The sequence below is a fragment of the Wasmannia auropunctata genome, unplaced genomic scaffold (genome assembly GCF_000956235.1).
Source record: "Wasmannia auropunctata unplaced genomic scaffold, wasmannia.A_1.0 LD335462.1, whole genome shotgun sequence".
NCBI classification, from domain to species: domain Eukaryota; kingdom Metazoa; phylum Arthropoda; class Insecta; order Hymenoptera; family Formicidae; genus Wasmannia; species Wasmannia auropunctata.
The window spans coordinates 49,201-76,307 of NW_012027428.1; the positions used below are offsets into that span (position 1 = coordinate 49,201).

At 40.7% G+C, this 27,107-nt stretch overlaps 2 protein-coding genes across 2 annotated transcripts in view; both read right to left on the bottom strand.

Moving 5' to 3' along the window:
• The window catches only part of LOC105456960 (pituitary homeobox x), a 29,479-nt gene extending 27,920 nt beyond the window's left edge, over nt 1–1,559 (bottom strand). Inside the window, exon 1 of the mRNA XM_011701352.1 lies at nt 1,250–1,559. Within this exon, the coding sequence (XP_011699654.1) occupies nt 1,250–1,559 (310 nt within the window). The remainder of the gene's footprint in view (nt 1–1,249) is intronic.
• A 24,380-nt stretch (nt 1,560–25,939) lies between these two features.
• On the bottom strand, nt 25,940–27,107 carry LOC105456961. Its single transcript, XM_011701353.1, has 3 exons — nt 26,746–27,107; nt 26,539–26,679; nt 25,940–26,448 (listed from the first exon to the last, which is right to left on the bottom strand). The coding sequence occupies exons 1-3, from the start codon at nt 26,950–26,952 to the stop codon at nt 26,209–26,211; spliced, it is 588 nt and encodes a 195-aa protein (XP_011699655.1). The 5' UTR covers nt 26,953–27,107; the 3' UTR covers nt 25,940–26,208.

The window sequence follows — 27,107 nt, forward strand, 5'->3', positions numbered from 1 at the left end:
GTTTGCAGCGAACGCATCTGAATTACAAATCGTTTGATAAGAGCGCAACGGGGGAGACGTAACATATTAAATTTTGCCTTCTTATCGACGTTTATCGGGGCGACGAGGTGTAATTGAATATTTCAGATCGTGCGTCACGTTGCGATTTGTCAAGCTGAATCACGCCGATCGCGAACAAAAACGTCCCGTTCTTCTCGCCGAATTATTTCACCGGCTCCAATTGTTTGCGCGTCACGGCTCTGTTTGTCGCGGCGCGTTTGTGTCGCGGGCGACGGCGAGAGTTTTCCCCACTTTTGTGCAATGTCACTCGTATCAATCTTATTTTGGAAATGACACATCCGTGATACGAGATTTTCGGCGGAGACGCACGATAATGCGCGGGCACTCGCGCGGCGTAGAGTCAGGAAAAACGTCGGGTTACTTATCGCGCGAATAAATGAGGATCGATAGTATCGTCAACAATAAAATCAAGCATTGTGACAAGTCGGCTACAAGCGATTACATCGCGATAACGTGTGCGATGCGACGACAGTGGAAAAAGCAAACCTCCATATCTTGTCGGAATCGATACACGGAGAGAACACGTCGATTGTAATTACCGGACTCATTTGCGAAGCCACTTTACCAGGACTTTATCGCACTTAATCCTTTTATGATCTCGCAGAATCGCGATTCGATTTGCTGCATCTCATGTATTTTATGCAGCAACATTTCGATTGAATCTTACATGGAATTTTAAAATAATATCTTGATACATACAGATGTATATATCACTGTGTTGATTTAAAAACTGACGCACGAAAACAATTTTAGATAGAAACAACTTATTCTGATGCTGATTTAAAAAGTATCATTTCTACTTTAGAAAATTATAGTAATTTTTTTTGAGGATTTATAGCATAGGTTTATCAAAGTAGATCTATATTGCTTTACGAGAAAATAATACTAAATCATTCAAAACTAGCTTTTACAAACTGAAACTTAGTTGATTCCAGATTAAGTAATAATTTTTTATTTTAGTTCGTTTAATTAACAGCGATGAAATCTAGTAAAAATCTACAACACTTATACAACAAGTATAAATTAATTCTTGTACTGGGTACACCGTGTTTGTCCGTAGAAATAGGCGGACGATACATCACGATCCATAAATAATTTCGCATAAACTACTGATCACTTCAAATTCGTCGCAATCAATGACGATTGCGAGGTGCCGGTAGTCTTTATAGTATTGTGAACGACTCACCACGTTTAAGTTTCTCCAGCGGCTCGTGATGCAGCTGGTGGCTGGAGTTGTGTAGCATCGAGGTGTCGTGATGCGAATTACCGTGGAGATCGTGATGGTGCATCGTGCCCTGAAGATGATCGCCGTGCAGGCCGGCCATCGTGGCGGTCGCCGCGTGCTGATGATGCTGCACCGAGAGGCTGCTCGTCGGCCCGATCACGAGGTCCTGCAGACACAAATCCGCGTTGCCGCCGCCACCGCCGCCGCCTCCGCCGCCACCGCCACCGCCCCCGGCGAGTTCGAGGCTCCCCCCGGCCCCGCCGCCCCGCTCCATACTGTAGAAGGTTAACGTCGTGTTGACTGTTCCTTACAACTTGGTGACACGATCAACCTGGCCCGCGAGAGGCCGCGAATCAGCGCGAATCACGCCGGTTTGTCCGCCGCCTCCTTCTAAGGACACATTCAAGTGGTCCTCCCTGTCTCGTAGATCGGAAGTAACGTTATCGCCGTCAACGAGAATCCGCGTGACTGTTTCTTTAGAGGCGATTACCAGTCGAGAACATCAAGCGGTTCGTTTTTTTTTCTTTTTTGAGAACAGTAAAATTGTCACGAGAATTTTGACACACCGAATCTCGTCGAAGTTTTTACCAGTCGAGAATAATGTAATGCGCAACGGTTGTCGATGTAATCAATAACGAGATCGATGGACTCTTTCGACATAGGTGGTTGTAAAGAAATATATACTCGTGCAACTTTTCCCGAGACGGTCGCAGTGCACTCGTTATACCGTCGGCACTCTTCCGCTAGCGTTCAGCTCCAATTCTCTTGAGCGTCGGCAGCGAGATAAGCGTGTACGCGCGACATTTCGCGCTGGCGGCATCCGCAGATGGACCGACGAGAATACGTGGACGGTATATTGCGAATACACGCCAGGACTCCGAAAAACAGCGCGCGGACTCACGTGGACGACACGCGCGCTGTGACGCGGAGAGACTTGAGGAGAGAAATTAGGTAACCGTCGGTTCAATGTCGTCGTATTACGTAAGAAAAAAAACGAGAAGAGTTATAAAATACGTCGCTTAAGTGGGTTAAACTACCAGCATTATCATTCTCATTATCTTTCGCGCCTGAGGTAGACGAACTCATCTACCACTCTTGCTCTTCCACCGTTTTTATCTTTTGAACTTTCGCTTACGTTTCTCTCTCTTTGATTTCAAATCGAATATTTGTCACGATTTGTCACGATTCTTCTTCACGTTTTTTTTATGTGTTCCGTATAAGTTCCAAAATCTATCTCCGTTCGTCGAGCAAGTTTGTTCGCAATTTGTTGCTACATTAAGACGACAAGGTAATCAAGACTCCTGACAATATAGCCAGCACTACATTGACCACTACTCTCGTCACCCACTCTCTTCGGGCGAGACGTTCACCAATAGCCGGCATCCAGCTTCTGTCACCAATCAAAGTCACGCCGGTAATTAGACGCACGCGACGAACGAGCACGGCACCCTTGCGACACTATACGATGATTATACCTGTACTATTCCACCACTTCTGAATTGTCGTTCTCCACTCCGGAAATTCCACACTGCGTGAATGTTTACATGCGATTTACAGCGACGCGTGGCACGAGAACGACGAGGATCTCCTACCCGCGACCGTCGTCAGACGCCGCGGCCGCGGGCAACGACGTCGACGTCGCCGCCGTCGTCGTCGTCGTCGGTACGAGCGCGCCGATGATGATGACCGCGCAAGCACTCGTCACTACTCGCACCTCCGGCCCTTAACGTGTGTCAGAGAGGAGAAGCGCGCGGAGCGGGACACGGCGGTAGAGGAAAATATAAGAAGGCGGCGGCGGTACCGCCGGTCGCAGCGGTGTATCCTGATTTTCCCGCCGGTAGATGAAACGCGTCGTAGTGGCTAGCGCCGCGTAAGTCGGTTGGTAGGTGGGTCCGCCAGGCTTAGCCGGTTGAGCCTTTCGGACTGCCTGCCGGCTTAAGTCTCTAAGTCGGTAAGCCGAGCGGATCTAGTGGTCTTGGCTGGTGCACTGGCTGCCTGCTAGCTTGCTTGCCTGGCTGCCTGCCTGCCTAGTTGCCTGCCTGCCTGCCTGCCTGCCTTCCTTGCTTGCCGGGCGGCCTGCCTGACTGTCTGACTGCGCCTCTCCCTCCGGCTCGCTCGCTCTTACTCCCCTCCATCCGCGTTCCTTCTCTCTTCGCCTCCACACCCGGAGCAGACTCCCCACCTACCACATCTCGCTCGTACTCGCGGCGTCACTGGCATCCCTCGCTCTCTAGCACCGCTCGCGCTCCCCTTGGCACGATCTCTCACGCCTGTGTTCGCGTTGCCGCTCGCTCCTTTCCTCCCTCGGCTCACCCCGATCGCGATCGCGTCTCTCTTGGTACCGTTTGTTCGCCGATTCGTATCCTCCCGCTTCAGTCGTGTGCATCCTTGTCCACGTAGCGCGCGGGTTCTCGCCCGCCACCTCGCGATCTCTTACACACAGTCATCTTGTCCCTCCTCCGCACTCCTTCCAGCCAACCCCTCCACGCGTCTTTCTCTCGCACAGCATCCCTTCTTCGAGAATCGCATGGCGCTTCTTTCCCACTGCATCCTCCTTTCTCGCGCGATCTCTAGCGCCGAATTTCCGCCTCGTGAATTTAGTCTGCGGCAATAGTAACTCCTTAAGTGCCCCCAATCCGTCATTGTTCTCTTCCCGCTAGTTCTCCGCCTTCGGCCATCTCACTATAATGTTACAATATTATTGCTACAATAGAATTTTCTACGTCACCACGATCTTTCGCGTCTCTTTTCGTTGCATCAGTTATACCCAAGGCGGTCACACCGGTTAACGCTCCAGTGTCACCATCAACGCGCATCCCTTTCGGTCCATCCCCACCCTCGGATTTTAACCCCACCTTTGACCCGGAGTTGCCCCTCCTACGGTAGCGACGGTGGTCGGCGTGCTTGCCCCTTCGAGCGAACGCACACGCACACGTGGTGGCGTTTCCTCTTTTCTCTTGAACTACCGGCGATCTTGCGGATCTTGCCATACCATGACGATTATCGTTTGTTGTTTCTCCCGGTCGACCTCGTAGCGCCTTGACCACGCGAGATCGCGATCCCACCACCACCGCGACCGGCGGAGTTAGTCTCGGCGATTACCCTTCGCCTTCGTAAGAAATGCATCGTTATATCACCATTTGTTTACTTGAAAATTCACGCGCAAATAAAACAGGAAAGGAAAAACAAGGATACCCTAGGTATATCCCCGCGCTATTGCAAGAAGTCAATCTTACTGCGTCTCTTGCACGCGATTCATACAAGCGAATAAAGTGGAGTATCAGGAGTAGTGTCAGAAAATTTTATTGTAAATTTTGGCTTACAAATTTTATTCTTAATAATTATCTATTATTTGAAGCGTTGAAATTCGTTGGCAATTAAAAATCGCAAATAATATTCGGTATTTTATTTATTATTTTTTCTACTAATAATATTATTCGTAAATTATTATTGTTTTTAAATATAATCGCTGAATAGATATAATTTATTCCGTAATTTTACAATCATGTGTCGTAAAACTGAAAATAAAGTTTGCGGCTCTATTCAAAATCGGGATTGCTAGTACGCAGTTATCGCTCGGCTTATCGCGGTCGGAGCAAATATCGGTCCGCAGTGACGTCTGAAGTCGTTTATATTGGGCGTACTATTCGATTTCGAGAGGTTGTACCTCAACATAAGGAGTTTACGACTGCGGGCATATCTGCGCAATCGTTGTCGAGGAAAAGCGTATTCCCGACTGTTTAATCTACTGCTAAATGATACGATTGATCGTCCAACGTTCACGCGTGATTGATCTCAGAATTTATTATACCGTCGTCGGAACTTTTTTTGCGATGGCTTTTTATTCTCCTTTAGGAAAAACAGCATTGTCAGTAGAACATGATAATCTCGAGGCGTATCACATTTAATAACATTGTGCATATATATTGAAAAAAATTCTGAATGGAACAGACAAAGATTTAAATACATTAATCGTTTTAGATCTTTTTTGCTATTTAAATGTCAAAAGCCTATAAGATCATATTTGTTTTTACGTAGCATTTGGAACTTATAGTTAAAATTTGTGAGAGAAACGAAGTAAAATATAGGAAACCCGACAAACACCAAGTTACAGGTAACGTATCTGTTAGTTGTATAAATTTCCCACTCAACAATATAACTATAATATAATACACGTGTTATGTTATAGTTATATTGTTGAGTGGGGAAATTACAACAATGTAACGGTATACGTTACATGTAACTTGGTATTTTCTGGGAAAGATTATCTACGTCTCCCGACAACTCGGAGCTTCAGGATCGGCCCAATTGCAAGTTGCATTTAGTGTCTCGTCCATTTTTCATGTATTATATCGATTGCGTCAGCCGAATAACCTACAAGTCTCTCGGTGACTACTTCGTAGACATGACGGCGCCCGACTCGTTCTTACGACGGCGGGGAGCAAGGCTCGCGGAAGGGTCAGAGACGAAGTGGGCCGCGCGTGATTCTCGTAAGAGAATCGTCGTCAGCAAAGGGAGCCGTGGACGTCGTGACTGGCGTCAAGAAGTTGTCACGCAACGAAATGGGGCGGGGGATGGGAGCACATTTTCCAGAGAGATAGAGGAAGAGAGTGTGTGGAAGAAAAACGACGGATGCGCAGGGAGGACGGAAAGGAAAAACGGAAAGAGACGGAGAGTAACTACCGACGGCACCGGGGAAGGGGGGGGGTAGAGGGGGGAAGAGGACGCGACTCTAAAGCACTCGATGGAGGAGAACGCGGCGGCGGGCGCGCGGAAAACGAAGAGCGCGATACGAAAACGGGGGTTGTAGCGGCAGTACATACGTCAAGCTAGGAACAGAGCGCCATCCCGGGGATCCCCTAACGCCTCGGGGAAAGTAGAGGAGACAAATGACAAGATGGCCACGCCTACCGTGCAGGCCGCGTGGGCGTTATTTGCCGATGTGTGCGTGTGACTTCCCAGAGTTCAGAGCTAGAGTGGGAGCACCACATCGGCGCGACTCTGGTGGCGGTCTGGTGGGACAGGGAATGAGAGCGAGAGAGAAAGAGAAGGACGGAGAGGATGAGAGAGATAGAGGGGGAGGAAGAGAGAAAGAAAACGAGAGAGTGAGTTACGTATGAGGGATGCGGATGCGCGGGGTAGGACGTGTTCACCAGGGTGTCTTTTGATTTTTGAAGCGACTACCCGAGTTATATGGGCAACAGCGGGTGCAATGTCGCGGCCAAAACGTGGAGACCTGCACTCTACCTCGGTAAATTAAAGTCGAAGATGATGATCGGGGATGGACACTGGCTTCGAATGAAATGTGACTTCTCTTCTAGTTGTTGGAAAATAATGTATGTCTTTCCCTCCTATCTTTTCCACCTATATTATACCTGTGTATATCGACGATGTCTTATATATATCGAGCGTGAAGCGAATTTTTAGTATTGGCATTTCGACAATTCTGTCGGACGTATCGACAACTTAATATCGTTCTATTAAAAAGTATGATAGTAATATTTCGTAATGCGCGTTATGTTATACATGAAATAAAAGGTATTAACATACGAAACGGTAAAATGTTGTGTTTGTTGAACGCAGTAGTAATAGTCAACGCAATATGACCTGAAATATAAAGTTACATCTGTTACATATTATAATGACACTATAACTGTAACAACGTAAATTAACAAATAGAACTTTTTGACGCAACGCGCCATTTTCGCCAATACACGATAGAAACGATCGGGAGAATCGGACGTATGTATTATTATGTCCGGCCATAATTATTGTAATTCGATAATAATTGAAGGATTACGGATTATCTCTGTATATAGGAGAGTCGCTCGCGACACGGCTTTGTGGCTGGCCTCAACGTCGAGGCTGTCGCACACGATCGCAGCCACCTACTCGCTATTGGTCTCTCTCGATCGACGTTCAACCCTGACTGGGATTCGGTAATCGACGGTTAAACTTCGTGCGACATGTTGTCGGCGCTGTTTTTCTCTATCGCGGAGACACTCACCTTGAAACCGGCACATGTATGAATTAAGTCGTATATTGAGAAAATGGCCGAAGTTATTTTTTAAATTATAGATAGTCTCTTATTTGCTGCAGCTTGCAATCTTGAATTATTGTGTAAACCTTTGCGTGCAACATCGCGAGCGTAAATAATGTAATTAAATAAATATTTAATATTAATTATATGTGTGAGACTATAAAACTTGAGATAGACTTTATAGCCGGAATAATTTGCGGACGATCTTTGAAACGGAATTTACGTAATTTCTGAAGATGACGTATGCATGTTTCAACCAGCAAACTTTGTCTGTTGCTATTGACATGTAATAAAGGGTAATTATTTATACGTGCATAAAGGTGAAATTGCAGAATCTTATCGCACTTTTTGGTCGGTTTTACGATCCACTAAAAACAGAGCCTCGCATTACCTAATTATCACTCGTAATTCTAATTACTACTCCGCGTACTCATACGCGTGATTATTATTTGTACTTGCCATTTGCTCAATATCGGCGACAACCATAAACTAAGTTATTGCCGGGATGCCATAAAAGGATAAGATAGACGTTTATCAGCTACAAGCGGTCGGTTGCTCGTTTTAACGACGAGAACTCGACTCGCAAGCATACACATCTGATGTTAAATATTACCTGTCAGACGACTATTTTGCGAGACGCGACGCAAAAAAGCTCAATCATATTATGCAAATTTCGTTTAATTTGCAATTTACAAAATATGCAATTGATATGGGTATACGTGAAAATAAGTTTGGAAGCAAAACGTTTTCAAATAAAAAATAAAAGAATTTGCATTATTTTACCTTAAATCTTAGAAATACTAAAAAATTTGTTTTAAAAATTCTAAAATTTGTATGTAATTGTATAAAAAAAATTTATATCTTATATACTATTTTAAAAATCACTATATTAATATTTAATTTATTTTAATAAAAAGGAATACACATATCTCTATCTCGTCTCATCATGTAAATAATTACTATTATATATGCTATGCATGCTTCTATTAATCGATAATCGCTTTTTATAGGAAACATAGTAATGATGCATATAAAATATTTTTTTGAACAATATGTAAAGATAACCTCTTTTGCATGCATACACACACACACACACACACACACACACGCACGCACGCACGCACGCACGCACACACAAAAATACGTAATATTTTCAGGAAACGCTCACTCGACTTTCGATTAGCCATTGGTGACTGATTTCCGTGCTGATAGATTGCTTACTGACATTCAAATTGCGGCATTGAAACGAAATCGATAAAATAGATTTTTGAAGATAAATTTTCTTAATTACTCACCTACATTTCTGCAAATTTTTGTTATTATATCCTGTTTTTTAATGTTAAATTATTGTTAAAAAATTGAAAAGATTCTATCAGTGCAACGGAATATTACTAATTTTCAACTTTTCACAAAATATAAATCTTAAAACTAAAATATTTTAAAATTATTTTTATAATTTAATCTTTGCAACATGGAAAGTTTATTTTTCAAGTTTGGGAAGTTAGATTATTATATTGAATTTTTAATTTCGAATATTTATTATTTTATAGCGCATAAAGAGTTTCCCGTTTCTTTATACATATATGTATATCTTCTCAGATGGAAAAACGGATGTTAGACAAATTTCACCTCAGTTTATTCGAAATATCAGTAAGATAGACGGGATAAGATGGTCGATGCGGCCGCTGCAGTAAAGGATTCATTGGTGACACGAAGCGTTTCTATGACCGCAAGAGAGCAGATCAATTGTCACCGCCGCGCGGCGACGTGACTCGCTCGTGTTTTACTAGCGATAGTAAAACGTGCCTGGTGGCGCAAACAATCGATACTCGGTGCGAAATATCGTTTTCGAGATTCGTATCTACCGCCGCGATAACATCCTTCTTTGTGCCTGCGTTTACCTCCTCCACCGCCGAATCTCAACAAAGGGGCCTCGAAGCGCGGGCAAAGAGTTTGCATTCTTCCGATTCTTCCTTATCGCCATTCTGAGAACGATTCGCATCTCGTGATGCTTATTGCAGGGTAATCGATTTGCCGATTAGCCAGTTTTATCCGCCTTGACGTGCCGCCAAATGTCGTCCAAGGTTGATTCTCAAATATACGTTCAGATAAAAAATGATTTTTCTTTGCGCAAAATATTGAGCTAATATCTATTTACGCATTATATTATTTCCAATACATGGAATATACACAGAAATATGTAAATATACTTTTAACTATATAGAGATACATTTATAGAGCCTTCAGATTATAAGCTTTCTCTTTGATCTACTCATTAATCAATTTGAGATAAATTTTTCTGTGACAAAAGTATCAAAATCAAAATACAACTACTGTGATCTAATTAAGTTTCCAGTGCCCAAATAGACAAAATCTTATAAATAAATATTTCTTGAAAAAAATATGTAAGTCCTTCTGATTCTCTTCATTCGCGATGAGATTCGGGCCGTTGCCCCTACAATTTAAAGCGATGTTTTCGCTGAAAGATACGCAATAATTTACATCTTCAATCGGTTTTGTCTTCTATCGGCCGACCGACCCGCACGATAAAAATGGCTAATCTATCTATCTCGATTGTAAAACCTGTCCAACCGACGCGCCGACAGTTTATCTTCAGGCAGAATCTTTTCGCCAGTAATTCGAACAAATGTGGCTAACAACACCCGTCGTTCCGTGATAATTTTAATACTTGCATTCAACGCTGAGAGAAGCATCCTTCGATTACGTTTCGCTCAAATATACGAACGAGGGAAGCGTGCTTCTTTTTTTACGCGCGCATTGTCGCATTCGTCGAACCGTCCCGAGTTTATTCTCGTGCGAAGGAATCATATCGATTGCCGTCAAGAACGGCCACGGTACCTGGGGGTTGCTCTCTGTTTCGATTTCGTTTACTACTGGTGCCAGCCGTTCTTCCTTCTCGCTCCCCGGACGCTCGTGCGTTTTCCTTTCTCACCCTCAGCTCCCACTCCATACGGCCAAGCCGTTCGGTCGTTACAGCGCGCCGTCTTTACAAATTTTATATCATTTTTATGAGGCATAAAGTCGTCGAGAAGCCGACCGAGGAGAAAAGAGAGAGGGTTAGAGAGCGCGAGCAGGGGTGCGGCAGAGGGGAGGCTCCTCGGTCCAAATCACCCCTCTCGGTTCTCTGTCACCCCCCGCCAGTCGACACCGTAGTCACGTGGCTGGGCGGAGCGGATCGCACCCCCTCGTTCTCGCTCGTCGGCGTGGGGCACGAGGAGCGGGGCGAGCCGGCAACGTAGAAGGGGATGCTGCGCCAGGTTAGGGGTGGTGGATTGTAATTCGCCGGACGAACTCTATATCGAGGAACGCTTCATGTCTTGTCTTGTTAAAAAAACTCGCGATCACCGATACGTCTTTTTCATCTGTGAAGCGAAATATAGTTTCGGGAAGGCGTTCTTAGTTTTTGAGTTTTATGATCGAGGTTTACGGGCGAAACGTTTTTATATATAATAGATAATATGTAAGAAATATGTTATATATAAAATATATATTATATATAAAAAAAAGTACCCAAACGTTTCTTTGATATTAATGTAAAAATTAGCGAATAATTAAAAATGAATGAGTCAAAAGAGAATTATAAGAGAGAAACTACGATATCATGAAAAAGATTTAATATAAAACTTGCAATCTCTGAAATTGCGTTATGTTTCTCTCTACAGGTTATTTATCATGAAAACTGTTTTCAAGCCGAGATATAAGACACGGAATATGGACCGCGATTAAATCAGCTAATTGAAAAGAAAGAGCGGCGGAATGATAAGTCGCAACGCGACGAATCGATCGGGTCCTTCGCGACTATGCCTCTCACTGCCCAATTATACGACGAGGATTACTCTCCCAGTTTAAGGTTAATCCAGTTTAAGATGGACGGAAAGTAGGCGAAAACTTGGCTTCTTACTCGGTCAGCCTTTCGGCGATAGTGCGGCTTAGCGGCATTAGGAACGACGATCCCGTTAACGAGCTTTCAATGGAGCATACGATTTCGTTCGCGGATTCGTTTCGCGCTTCTTTAAATACGTAGCACGGGATTCGATTCCCAACAAGCTTGACGCCGCTATCCTCTGATCCCTGTTTTGACTTTCCCGAGAGTTAACTTCTCTGTGAGAAAAGGATCGCTTATACGCTTCCCGTTTATTCTATCTCGTTTATAATTTAACATATTTAGATGACGTGTTCTATATAAACATGTTGACTCTTAACAGGTAGATTTCAAGTTAATTATATTTAAAGCACAAAATTTTATGTCGCGCCATTCTAGCTATATACGTGCATCTCCGAGACACATGATATGTTTATACATATATATTATATAAAAGGTACATTGCAAAATTTTAATTTATTCATATGTATGCAGAAGTTGGATCATAATTACTATTTTATTGCTGCGATATTTGGAATGTAAAATCCTATTTTCTCCGCTACGTAAACTCTTTCTCACTCTTTCTTTCTCTCTCTCTCTCTCTCTCTCTCTCTCGCTCTCTCCCTCTCTCTTTCTCTCGCTCGCTCGCTTTTTCTCTGTTACTTTGAAATTCAACGCGCACGTGTAAACGGCGTCACCCTTTTGCGTGTTTTGATAAATGAACCGCGAGCACCGTCATCCCCTTGCCCGAACCTCCTTCAGCCCCCTTGATTCCACTCCATCAATTTTCAATCACAAAGAAGTCTCTGCTCCGCCACCGCCACAGTTATCGCGGCTCCTTCTTTGGCCGGTTATAGCTACCTATATACTCGTTCTTCTATCTTCCTTCATATCACTTTCCACACTCGCGCGGTTCACCTGTCTTAGTACACAAAAATGTTTTACCTCAGGAGAGGCAAGTATATTCTTTAATCTTCGTCAATTTATATATTCGAGCATGAAATTATTCAACTTTCCATTCTCTAAGAGGCTTCAAACAGATGTAGGTAATAAAAAGTGAAAATTAATTTTTATTTCTCGGGAAATTCAGCGTCGGTTTTTCTTAAAAAGGAGTAACAGTATCGTGTATAATTCTTAATTTTAAATATCAATATATAGAAGTTAACGAAATAATAATTTAACGAAAGCAAAATGGGTAAACTGCCTTAACGAACGTCGCGATAAAAATTATTGTCGCGATTGTGTTCCGTGGCTCAATGCGTGCTGCAAGGGATTACGAGGATAAAGAGAGGCGTGCAAGATAAGCAAATGTTTTTTTTCTTTTTTTTTTATTATTGGCAAATGTTCGAGACTCGTGCGTGACTAATCCTAATGAAAGCGGACAGCACGCATTGGTCGTGTTTAATGACCAATGGAGATAATAAATGTACACAGATGGCAAACATTAACGATTGTGTGAATTATCTTCTTTTGCGCCGACGGCTCGACAATAAAGATATCTTCCCATGATTATTGTCTTTGTGCATGGAAAACACAACAAGCGATCAAAGATCAGTGCCGAAATTGACAATTCGATAGATGATATCGATAAAGTCAGTCAGACTATTTGTTGTAGCATAATTGTTACACTTCTTACATCAAAAATAATAGAAATTATATAGAATTGATGGAAATATGGTAGTGGTTCATTACACAGTTATTAAAAAATAAATAAAAATTAAAAATAGGTATAAAACGGATTGCTATAATTCCATCAAATTGTTATAATATTATATTCCTATATCTCGCAATTATTCTAACTGTTTAAGACTTAACTGTTATAGACATCCTATTCAGCGATCTATCGTTTATATTAAACAGTGATTGAATTTAGTAATCATTGCATTTCTTCTCGCTTTCTCTCTTTTATCTCTTCGCCTATCCGCAGCCGGCTTCAAGTTCACGAAATAACATCGAGCCGAAATCGAAGAAATCTTCCGTAATCCAGCCACGGGTCTCCAGCGTGGAGACTTTCGGACGACCCGTCAGGCCGCAAAATATACTTGAAATTACGATCTATCCAGTCCGAGGGATGCTTTCTTGCCCTCGATTCGGCCCCAAGGAAGCGAGAGGGACAGTTTTCCGGTCCTTCTCGAAAATTACTCAACGCGCGCGAGCGTGTGCGGGGAGCGAGTATCGTTGTACGTCGATACAACGCACACAGCGTGTCCACCGGCCACGCACACGCCTGTAGCGTTGCGTCGATACTCCACACGCACTCACACCTATACCCGCGCCGTTACGTCGGCTCGCGCACACGCGCGCGCGCGCGCGTGACCGGGGAGTCTCGCGGCGGGGAGCGTAGGTGAAGCTGGTGAAGAGAGGATACCCTGCAGTCCTCCCTTCGTTCCCCGTACTCCGGAACAACGGGCCGACGACCAATGGAAACGCGAGTCCGGGGCGGTGCCTTTGGTGTCGGCCAACATGGCAGCTCTTCGTCTTGCTCACCCGCCGGCGGACACAGTGCGGAGGAAGATCCACTTCGTACGTCTCTCGTCGATACTACCCGTTTCCACCTATTGTTCCTCGCACGTTTCATTGTCGCGGTGCCTCCGGGGCCACGTCTCCTCTCTCGCCAGCCAGCCGCCAGAAATTTCACGATGCAGTGACCCACGTAATTCGGACCGGATAGACACATCTATAGCATTGTTTTCAGTAAACGCCAGGCACGGCCCGGACAGCTCCGCGCACGTCGCCGGACGCCGGACGTGAGGTGAAGTGCAAGCGACAGGTGAAGCGACCACCACCGGCCGGTTGCATCGTTCTTAATTTACAGCTCGACGTTCGCGAGGAATATCACGAAAGTGTCCCGCATCCGCTTCAACTCCAGCTTGAAATTTCCTACTCTATGTCATATTAGTCTTTATATGCGAGTCCTCTTTTATGTGATTCTGTCATAATTAATTTGTTCGACTGGTTATCTTTAGAACTAATTAATACGAATTTTTTATAAATTTAAAATATACTTTTTTTGATAAGACTAAACGGAAAAATGAAAATATGATGATGAACACGGAGCTAATAACAGATGTGTGATTTTCATACAAATTTCATACAGAAATAATTCGGAAATCGATATGATCCAATTTTGAAGATCTGTAGAAAGTGTTTTTTTTTTTAATTTTTTAATATATAGAACTGATGTTAAAAATGATGGACTTACGGAATAATTAATACAATCTGAGTTAAGCGTTATCGTCCATCGCTTACATAAGAGCAATTACGCAATTAAGATTTGATATTGCGATTTATTAAAATTATACACATAATCAGCATTGATATCAAATCGCGATGCTTGGGATCGCTTAAAATTAGCTGTTGCAAATGGTCGCATAACGATATTCTTTTAAGTCACGCCGCCGGTTTTTTTTCCTCCGTTCGATTTACCGCTCGGTCGAACACGAGAAACGTTTATTACTTCTTCTCCAGATCTGTACGCGAGAGACTTCACGAACAAGCGTATAGGGTGCGTCAATAATATATCATTACAGGATTTCAGGCGACTTTGGAAACGGAGTTTTGGCGCGAGCCACGGCTAATCTCTCATGTAGATAATAATGACTGGAAAAGCATTGTACGTCTACCCGCGGAAAATTCATTTGGCCTGAAGCTCCGCATAACTTATAATGGCTTAGGTGATATCGCAAATTATTTTCCCACCGTGGCCCGGATTAAGCAGCGCCTGCCTAAAATAATTATCCCCGTCCTATCTGCAAGCAATGATAATGTTCCTATAAATACCTTAAAAGCTAAGAGCCTCGCGCTTGAATTTTCCGACGCTAATCGTGTCGCGCGCAGTCGGAGTTAATTCTCAAACAGCCGGAATTATTACAGTTATTATCGTTAGAATCAAATCTCATTTTGTTTTTTTTTTAATTATGTACATTGCAATACTAATTAGACAGCCAAAAAAATTTGCAGAATTTTATTAACAATAAGTACGATGTGCTAGTAACACGGAAACTTTGAAAAGAACAGTATTTAATGAATATTTTTATTTAACAATATGAATAATGTTGTGTTAAAATGTTACGCGATGTGTAATAAACTTCGTGAAATATTTTATAAATTTTGTTTCTAGATAAATTTTGTTCCTATATAAATTTTGTTTCTAGATAAATTTTGTTCCTATATAATTTCACGATTAAGATGAGACGCATGTAACATTTTCCCGAATACTATATGTCATATGTGGTCGCGTGCTTCGTTCGCGCGACGCGAGTATATGTTCAAGGACCGACATAAAGATAAGTTCTTTCCACGAAGACAGTAGGAACAAAGATTGTAAGAAGGTGTGAAACGAGCCACGTGCTCTACTACGCGCTCATATATCACGGCCCTTTCCATTCTCTTTCTCTCCTTCTACACCGCTCGCCCGTTCCTTTTTTTTTTACTGCTCTCTTTGCATCTCTCTGTCATTCCGACGCTGCAAGGGTGCAGGGGTGGCAAGCAGTCTATGAATATTCTCGTTCGCCCCGGCAATGAAATGATGAACGACACCCCCGTCCGACGTCACACCCCTCCTCGCAGCGCAGCCCCGCACCTCTTTTGCCGGCATCCTACCGAAAAGAAGAGCCTCACGCTCGGTTTCCTCCCGCGGTTCCTCCATGCGAACCGTACCATCGGTTCCTTAAACTTCCGCGAGCGTCGGGACCACCCTCGGTCTCATTTATCAAAATCAAGCCGCCGCTATTGGCAACTGACGTAATTGCTCGAAGACGTTGCACGCGTTCGATGGAATCGTTAAGACCTATTTAGACGATCTATTTAGGCGTTTTCTAGAACCTGAAACATCGTTACATCATACCGATATTATTCCTAAATTGTATCGTTTATCGAAGTGATCTCATTTTTTTTCCGAATTTCTATATTAATTTGAACATAAAGTGAACATTTTTGCCATTACGTATGATGCATATTAACTTAAAATATGGTGAAGTATTTAATACAATGATGAGAAAAATATAGGATCAAGAACATTAAAGTCAGATTTTTAAATAATCTATTATTATACATATAAATATTTTATGGATTGGATGAAAGATATTGATATCGTGAACATGTCAAAGTACACAGAAAGAATGATTTTTGTCAGTATTTCAAAATTTAGCTATAGATACAGATTTCAAAATAATTATATTAGACGCTCAAGCTGATTAGAATGTTAAAATATTTTATAGCATTATCATTATATGCTTGAGAGTTTTATATATTAAATTATTATGATGGTTCAATGTAATTATTTTCAGATCTACATATATTGATATTGTGAACATATCAAAGTACACAGAAAGAATGATTTTTGTCAGTATATGTATATTTAAAAGTTTAACTAGATACAGATTTCAAAATAATTATATTGAATTTCTATACATATTTATATTAGACGTTCAAGCTGGTTGTTAAAATATTAAAACATTTTATAGCATTATTATCGTGCTTGAGAGTTCTACATATTAAATTATTACGATAGTTCAACATAATTATTTTCAGATCTATATCTCTAGTCTAATTTTCATTTATTTTAACAAAATCGTTTTTTTGTGTATGATTTTTTATAACCCGAGTGTGGTGTTTATATATTTAGATAATTAATTTTCTTGAGAAGAAAGCCTCGATAATTTTGAGTTTAGGCACAAAGCCATCTTGACAATTTTGAGACGATTTAGGGCGAGGCAAATTTGTTTTTTGTGAGAAATTATCATCTCGAGATGTAATAAATGTTGCTGCCTCTCTCTCTCTCTCTCTCTCTCTCTCTCTCTCTCTCTCTTTCTCAACGGGGAGAATACCGTTAATTCACCGGGCAATAAAAACTGTCGTTTGGTGGGAATTCGGGATGGCCCGTTACGCCGATTACGCTTTCGTAATCGCGCGACGGTCGTTCTCTGATTGGCTTTTATTTATGCGACAACTTCGGCGGGCAAGCTTGCACCGGCGACACATCCGGCGACGTGACGCGAGCGATTCACCGCGAGTTGAACGACGCGCGGCGGCTCGTCTCGCGCGCGCGCGTCTATATGACTGACGGCTCATAAAACCTTATCGTCTGTTGTTCGGCACGAGCAAACGGACCCCTCCCGACGCTATCGTCTCTCTTGGGTTTACGTAAATACGAGAAACGATTAAACGCGCGAGCGATCCTCCCGCCAACTTCCAAACACACTCTCGCCGTTCTAGGTAAATTCTACCGCGTCGTAACTTTTTTTTTTATCTCTATCTTGTTCTCGGCCGGCCAGATATTCTGAGATATTTGTGCGTGTTGTTATAATAAATGACAGTTCCTTAGAATTTAGATGATCACATTAGAGATATGCACCATCAAAATTTTTCGTTTCTCTTTGCTTCGGAAATTTTTTCGTTAATCATGTGTAAACTTATTTTAGATACAAAATGAGATTGTATTATCCCTCAGGATTATTTATAGCTAACTTTTACGTAAACTTTTGCTAAATTCTTTATTAACAAAATGTTACATATTAATTTGATAAAAGTAGAGGCTATTTCTTAACGATTTAAGAGATCATATATTTCACTTTAGCTTAGGATTCTTTATTAGATTTTACTGTGAACACACAGATAATTATGTTCTGCCAGTCAAATGTAATAAATGCTACACTGGAAAAAGAAATTGGTTGCATTAACTGAAAATGTGGTAAATTCAACCAATATATCTGTTTAAAAATCAACGAATCAGAATCCTTGTAAGATTTACTATAGACGAGTATGATTCTTTCCTGTTAAATCAATCAGAATTTCTTGTTGATAGAATTATCTTTCTTAAATATACTAGATTTTTTGTTGATCCAATAATTTCCTTTGTGATAAATATATATCAAAATCTCTTGTTGAGTGATCGAATCTTTTATAATTTATATAATAATATTAATACATTTTAGCACATATTAATTTCCACAAATTAATTTGGATTAGATTTACTATTATTTAAAGTTCAAGTAAAGTATAAAATAAATTAAATATTAATATTTTTTATATGATATATAAGAAATAAAGGTAATGTAAGTAATGTAATTGTAAAGTGCATTGTATGCTGCAAGTTATCCTAAGCCACGAGAGGTAAGGATTATATCAATAATAATAATAATAATTTCCACGAATTATTAGTTTTTTTAATTAATTTTGGTACAGAACTAAAAACTGTCAATATATGCCATTATATATATATATCTTTCAGTTACTTTCATCTTTGATTTCACTTTTAAGGATGAGGACAAGGATTAAAAAATTTTTTATGCGCCTTTTTGCGCGCCTTTTATTCTCTTCTACGTGATTCTTATAAATGTGAGAATTGAACTCCGCCACATCCATTTCATGACGGTGCAGTGTACTGCTTGCCGAGAATGTTTACTGAATAAAACCAGAAATTTTGCACTGGAAATTTTCAACTGGAAAATATTAATCAAGACCGTATAGTAAAATCTATCAAATGTTCTAATTATAAAATATCGAATCCTATTATTATAATCATAAATTTTGTTTGGTTTCATTCAACCATACCGACAATTATATACCATCTTATTGGTACAATCAAACCATTTTTCTCAGTGTAATAATAATTACATACACGGATGTACAAAATGACGTTTTTTCCTGCAATTTCGATAACCGACAGTTAGATGACAACGACCAATGATAAGATTATATATAAGAGATAAAGAGACATTTATTTCTGCCGTTTCCGAAGCAAACGAGGCGGCCGTGAGCGTATGATTAATCGATTATGATATTAAATTCTCATGCAACATAATAGTAATTTAAAACGCATTTGTTAAATAATTTGTTAACATCAAAATTAAAAACTGAATAAAAAGTGCGGAAAATTATTTCAAACAATTGTATTAATTTTTATATACAGTATTAGTGATGATAATAAGGTACTTAATGGATTCATACATGTAATTAAAAAATAAAAAGATTAAATTGTATAAATTCTTAGAGCTGAATTAAAAGAAGGCATTTAATTCAATTTCAAAATAATTAATTAAATTAGTATTTAATTTTTTGAATTGTATTTTTTACTTTTAATACATAATATTAATCAACAATTTATATTTGCATTAAAAAAGCGAGTAAAAAAATTGAACTTGTCACTTATCACAGTAGACAAATTATTATTTTTTCAGAATAAAACATTTATATTATTATTACATGTTTTTAAAAAAATGTATATTGCGATGTTTTAAAGAGCAACGAATTATTTTTTTAAATTATTATTGCGTTTAATTCTTACATTATTTTATTATTTATGTCTTGCCTCTTATCGTTAAATCTGCTTTAACTGCCGATTCTTAATTAATCTTTTATCCTCCTACGCCACATATCGTCAACCATAATCGTTCGATAAGAAGTGGACTCACTTTGACGACCTTGACGTACGTCAGTCATTCTCGCGACTACGGTAATTGTTACGTGTCCGCCCTTCCAAACGTGTGCGACCTATAGATATGTTATATACGCGTCGCGTATTCGCATCCGTCAGATTTTCCGCGTCTGTGAGTCGACGCGACGTGCGCACCCCGTCGGCGACCGTAGGGAAACCTTTAGGGGTGAAAACGCGCAGGGGATGGCGGCAATCTCCGTCGAAACGCGTTTCTCACTGCGGCGGTTGGAAACGAAATACCTCGCGATTTTATTCGCGCGTACGGATCCCCACTATATTGAAAAATACACGTAGATTTCGCAAAATGTTCAAAAATATTTTATAGGTGCAGAATATACTCAAATTAAATTTAAATTAAAATGATGAATGAAATAGACTTATAAATCGGATTAAATAATAAATTAAAGTAAGATAAAATATTTTACTTCTACATATTTTTATCGCTTATTCATTTAATATTAATATATCGTTTGTACAAATCGTTCGAGCGAGATTAGTTTTATATAAAGTATCGCGATTTATTATTACGATCGATTGTCTCCGCAGCCTCCCGCTAATAATTTGCATGATTGGAGATGTGTCGCGAATATACGAGAGAGTCGAGATGGCAGAAACAACCCTCGGAGTTGCGGCGCGTCGGGGCACGCACGTTATAGGGGCGACGAGGACGCGTGTCCGCGTTCCCACGTGTCGACGACGCCGGGAATCGTATCGGTGCACACGTACACCGCCGTTGTGTGCTGTCGTTCCGTCACGTTTCTCACTCGCGCGGATTCTACGCCGATATTTGCCCTACTCGCGGCTGTAAGTGGGTGCGACCGATCTACGACAGACAATCTCGAAATTCTGGATAAATAATTGGCGGTCTTGTAAAAATATGATCTCGCGTCTCTGTGCGCTTTGCGTTCCTGGTCTTGCACTCGTGCCAAATGACTTCATTAGGCGAGATTAATATTAATCCCCCTGTAGAGGAATTTATAATATTTATATAAATTATATTGGAATTATATCTTGCATTCTTAATATTTTGCATTTGCGGATATTTTATAAACTTATGCAACACATGCATGTTAAAGTGATATAGGGTAACTTAGGGTATTATGGCTATACAAAAACAATGACCATTAGGTTGTAATTTCTCTAATAATTGCGAAATAGTGCATTTTTTAAAATCATTCTTATAGATAATCAATATTTACAGTAGCTTATGTGCGTACATTGTTCAAAATAACAATAATGTGAATATTATAAAATATTTTTACTTTTAACTGTCAGCAAAGTTTTACATGTGTTCACTAAAAGCTGCTACGACGAATAAATTACAGTTAAGCTGCCGTAATCAACGTACACACACAATAAATGGTTCATAAATTGTCATGTGACCTATTATTTGTATTTTTATTTTTATTATTTATTTATAAATACTATGGTCATCTTTTCCTTACAGTTCGGATAAGATGGCCCACATTTTTCATGTTAAATTGGCCAACAAGCTGCGTTCGAAAACATCATTCGAGTGTCTCCATGTATATTTTATCCTTGTTATTCACCGAATGTTAAACAAAGATAACATGATAGAGGGTACTCGGTTTGCAAACGCATGATGCGCTTTGCAGAACGCAGCCTAATTGTAAGACAAATGTCACTTATTATAAACTGATTGCAGCTTACTATAAATTGACTTTACAATAGTAAATAATGTGCAACAAAAAAATATATTAAAATTTTTGATTTTGTTATAGTTTCAGTAAATATCGCAATATTTACTTCATAAGTATTATCAGGTTAGTTTGGTTAGAATCTCTTGTTTTACTAATTGATATCACGTTACTTTCTATAAAAACAATTAATTTTACAATATCAATAGTTAGTTTTTATAGAAAAACGGTGAAATATACTGCTTTTTGCCTGCAAGCGTCATATGAATTGTTAAAAATAAATTTAGAAAATGAGGGTATAAAATCTATCATATCTATTAACAATAAAGTATAGTTAATATACGTATGCACAGTGATAAAAATTAATTAAGAAAACTGACTAACTTTATTTTTAATGATTTATATGACGCTTGCAGGCAGAAAGCAGTATACTTTGCTGATTTTCTATGAAAGCTAATTACACTACTGATAAAATTGTTTCTACGCAATATCAGGCTGATCAGGCAATATATATAATGTATGTTATATATAATGATATATGTATTTATATTAAATATATAAAAATATATTCATTTTACAAAATGTTTCATACATCTTTAACATAAAACATGTATGGCCAACTATCCCCTAATATCATGGCCTTTTCCCTAAAAGTTAGGTAAGATGGCCAATGCATACGTTGTAATATTTTAGTAATATTTCTTTTCTATTAAGTGTTTTCTTTTTAATGTCAACAATATTAGTAACTTTAAGGTCTAAGTGAAGTAATATATCAAACATTATTAAAAAATAACATAAATAACAATATGTTTTTTGCATTTAAAAAAACTATAGCCATCTTACTCTAAGTTACCGTACATATTGATATATTGTAGTTAAAAATAATATATAGTACAATTTATTATAGGTATTTATTAGGTATATCATTTCAAATACAATATTTATTCGTTATATAGTAAAAAAAGATACATTGTGTTCAATAGTCGCGTAAATTATGATAATCGCAATCAATGTGGCGATCGACGATGAATCTGAGAAAAGCTTTAACGAGAAGACTGGACCTGGTTTTCGAAGTAGGCGGGGAAGAGAGCGCGTTAATTAACTAAAATCAGGTCCGGATAATCGAAATAATCTCCGGGGCCGCTACGAAGAGGGGGATTAGACGTCTACCGAAATACTAATCCATTTGTTATACACCACCAGCAGTAAAATCTATCCGCCCGGGCGCGCTCCTATAGGACGTTGTTATTTTAGGTGATATCTGAGAGCGTGGCTGAGGAGACGCGAGAGGGGAAGGGGGGAAGGAGGAAGAGAAGAACGGTGAATAGATTGAGGAGAGGCAGAAGGGAAATGCGGGAGAACGGTCGTCGTCGCGCAGGTTGTGGGTCGAGCCTTAGCGAGGGAAGCGCCCGAGGACCCTCGAAGGTAATCTTGGCTCGTTCGCGGAGGGTTGCATTTTGATCCCCGGAGCTTCCGCCGTGGCACGATCTCTCCGCGCCACCTCTGCGTCCGGGGGGCTCACGCATTTACTATAATTAGAACTCCCTAATTAACGAGCAAACGTCGCACGGGTCTGTCGTAATCTCAGGCTTGACCTTCCACCATCGTTTAGACGCCTTTTCTCGCCCCGCGTTTTAATCCGTGCCTCCCCTCCTCTTTCCTCGCCGCGCCGCGCTTCCGTCCGCCCATTCCGCGGAACATCAAGAAAAAGTGGAAACTACGCGCGGCACTAAAATTTATTCCGTTCCTTTTTATTTCGGGATTAAGGGAAACGTATATAGTAAACGCGCGATGCGTTTGGCGAATTGTCAAAAAGCAAATGCCATTAAATTACTTGTTCTATATTTATACGAAAAATTACATTTCGTGCAATTTTGAAATTATTATTGATATCCGTGTGATATTTAATACTGTGGGAATATTTGGAACTACTTTGAGTGAGAGAGAGAGAGAGAGAGAGAGAGAGAGAGAGAGAGAGAGAGAGGAAGAAAGATTTCGTAAAATGTGACTTTTGTGAACTTGTGAATAAATGCACTGTATTTCGTAAATCGACGCGGAAACGGCTTTTGCAAAATATATTTCCAGTGACGCAGATTTTCTCTCGTTCGGCTAGTAGTTGGTATCCTTTAAAGCTCGTGTACGAGAAATGATAACATAGCGAACGTCCCCCGTTTGTTCCCACCGCATTCGAAATCACGCGACGCATAATGTCAACCCTGACACTCGCGTCAGATACCCCTTTTCCCTTTGGGACAAGTTGTTTTAAAATAATTTTAAAACGTTGAATAAACATTAACGCGCCAACGCGTGCAACCATATTGAACCAAAATGAGAAAATAAGCTTTCTAAGTCACCACCCATAGGCCTCTAGTTAGAGTGCCTCTCTCCTCTCTTTCTGTCAGTGAAGGCTGAGAAACGCCAAATAAACCGAAATCAGGGAGTAAATTTTATATAGGATCGTATGCTATTTAATTGAATAAGTTTTTTGACAGTAACATTTTATTTTAAATTTACTTTAATTAAATTAAAGTACAAAAGTGAATTACATAAATATCTAAATTACCTGTACAGGTAAACTTATAAAATATAAAAATTAAGCGTTAAATATCATAAAAGTTATGGAACAAAGAGGATAAATCAGTGTTTACAGAATTAAAATGTTATATAACAATTTATGACAGAATTTTGAAATATTTTTTTCTATCGAATATTGTCACAATGTTTGCATTCTTAGAATTATTATTTATGTTCTATATAACATATAATTCCGTTACGCACAATATATATAACATAGAATTAGAAAGTGTGTTTCATATTAATTCGAGAGAAAGAATGAATTAAAATGGATATTACATGGTTAATTTACTGTGTTGCTTATTATTCGCTGTGTCATTTGCGGCTTTGTCTATTTAACTGAAACGACGGTGGAAGAACGAAATCCGAAAGGAACGATAAAACCCGACGGGTAGTGCCAGTGTGCACTGCGCTGATAAATATAACGTAACAAGTTCAGTGGAATAACAGCTTCATCCTGGAGGGATCAATGCGACTTTGCTTCGACTTTCACGCAGAATTTCCTTCTGGAAAAGCGTACGCGTGAAAGAATCGAATAGATAGAGGGGAGACAGTCCAAACGTGGTTGGTATGATAGCGGCATCATTGCTCGGTCATTACTTGTGTAAAAGTGTTTTTAAAAATAATGAAACCGTATGGATTAAAATTAATTTTTAAAAATTTAGCTTTATATCGTTGATTAATATATTAATCGTATTTTTATCATTTAACCTAATCATACTGGTTTTGATTAATTTTCGTCTCGATCTTTAGACAGTATGAGCAGTGGCTGCTTATTTTCTTACGTGTAATTTGACATTTTTATGGAGTGTGAATTCCATCGTCGAATGCTATGTTGTGCAATTGATCGCATTTTTTTACCTTTACGTTGATTGTATTCGACAGGATAGACCGCGATCGGCCGTTAATTTGCAATGACGAAGAAGCCTTCCATTTCCTTAATGGCAGCGGCGAAACTACGTGCGCGCGCGCGCGCGCGCGACCATAAAAAGTAAATTAAATAAGAATTAAATACAAATAAAATCGTTCAGCCAAGTAATTGGCTGGTAACCTCGCTCGTTGCCTGACGACCGTCTGAGATCGTTCCACTCCCTTATAGCTCCGATGCCTCTTTCCGTCGTTGTATTGGGGAAGAAAAAGGATCCGCGTCAATAGACACGCTCCGCGACATAATCCACAGAAAAATTACTATCATCGGGACTGCTAAGTTTACGATTAATCGAAACAATGACAAACGACGTATCCACCATATAATGTCGCAGACAACAAATTCAATGTAATGCAGCGTAACACATCCATGACAGAACGAAAAATCTGTTAACTTTTAGTACAAAAATGATGAAGAAAAGCTTGAACGCGCACGAGCGTGAAAATTCATCATCTCGCGCCGCTGCGAGGTTCGTCAAAAAGCGTTTTAAAGGAGCTGGGGAGAATGGGGTCAGACAGAGGAAGGGTAGCGTACTACATCTCATAGCCGAGGTGGAGTTTTCGTGACGAGGCGGTCGGCGGGGCAATCATGGCCGGATTAGACGTATGTATAAGGATCGTGCTGCCTATTCCGCCCTGGCGGCGCGAGGGTGCCGGAGGGTCGTGCCAGCCCGGGTCAAACGGGTCGCAAGATAGACGTTTTCGCGCGGGGTGAGAAACATAAATGATATTTCATGAGGAGCATATGCGTGCGGAGATGACTCCTCCTCCGCGCGCGAGCCCACTCGGCGAGGGTGGCTCCGCTGTCACCCTCTCTCCCTCGAACTGGCAGCGAGCTGGCAGCGGGGCGCTGGTTTATTACAAACAAGGATTACCCGGGTAATGGGACATTCTGTCCCTTCAGCTCCGCTGCCGTGCCGAGTCGTGCAGTGAGAACTTGGTGCGCACTGACTCACGCTTCTGCCGAGTCTTCTGGGCTGTGCCTGCGTCTCGAACTGTCAAAGGGGACGAAAATGCGAGCGGCAATCGGGAGATCTCGGCCCGCGATAGCCAATAGACGAGTCGGCGAGCCACTGGATAAATTTGTCAACATGATCAGATTCAGCATTAGATAGGATAATCAGATACTTTGTCATGCTGCGAAATAACGGCGGCGATTGACGCGATTTAATCATATACGCGTGAATGTAAACAAAAGCCTTCTAACACGATCAATTTCGCATCCACATTATACAATCACGATTCGCTGCTTCTCGGAGTGTTCCAAAACGTAAATCTCGCCAGATTATGCCAATAGCGATAATGGTATTTGTAAAAGCGGGAGCTTCATTCGGCGAATTGCAGGTTTCAGCTTAATCCGAACGTTCTCCAAGCGTGCCGCTCAAACACCGCCCAAATCCGTGTTTAAATACTGTAAAAAGTTCCGTCGATTTTGCGACTGTATCCGGGATTCGATTGGTCCATATGAGGACCCTCGATATTTAATTTCACGCTGCTCGGATGAATTCTCCGCGGTAAAGTTGGCCCGCTATGACACTTCGATTTGTCCGCCGATAAAGGTGCCCGAACTAGCGGTTTAAGTTTCTCGTCCGGATGACCGCTCACGTGCATCGGTCTATCTGGTTTAGGTGGTTCCGGTAATATCTAAAAATGTTCAAACATATCCCTTATTTTTTATTGAAATTTTATATTACTGAATATGATGCGCTTGTACATACATTCAAAGTATTATACCTTAATCTCGTTTCGCAAGACACGCCAAGTTTCTCTGCCGAGCGTTTCCGGCTGGATGGGCACGTACTTCTTCGAAACTAGAGTGTCCCGACTGTGAGCATAAACGCTGTTTAGTGCTAGATCGAGGGCGTCGCGCGGAACCTGTAAAAGCGGTTGCATATACATATAAATGATACAAAGTTTTACTTTCAATATTCGAATCAATACCTGCGGTCTGACGAGTCGACGATCCCTGCGAATGCTGTTTAGGGTGTGATGAGCGAAGAGACGCTCGTGAGCGCTCAGTTTGACATTCCAGTCTCTATCCGACGGCGAGACTTTATCTCCCAGCACGGGTCCGCGGGATATCCACGTGCCTTCCCGGGAGATATCCGGCACAGGATAAGGATTCCGAACGTAGAATGCCTGAGCCATTATATAGCGCGACCTATCCCAACACCGTGCTTGAAAACACAAAGGTATATGTACGCATCAATTTTCTAATCGCGACATGCTATAAATCTAGTGTCCTTGCGAGTTAAGATAAGTAAAGTCCTGTCAGAGTCATTTGACTAGTTCATAATCGAGAG

Coding starts and splice junctions, on each gene's coding strand:
- LOC105456961 (XM_011701353.1), bottom strand. CDS start 26,952: ATGGCTCAGGCATTCTACGTTCGGAATCCTTATCCTGTGCCGGATATC. Junction 26,680..26,745: donor GTCGACTCGTCAGACCGCAG/GTATTGATTCGA, acceptor CCGCTTTTACAG/GTTCCGCGCGACGCCCTCGA. Junction 26,449..26,538: donor TCTTGCGAAACGAGATTAAG/GTATAATACTTT, acceptor GAACATTTTTAG/ATATTACCGGAACCACCTAA.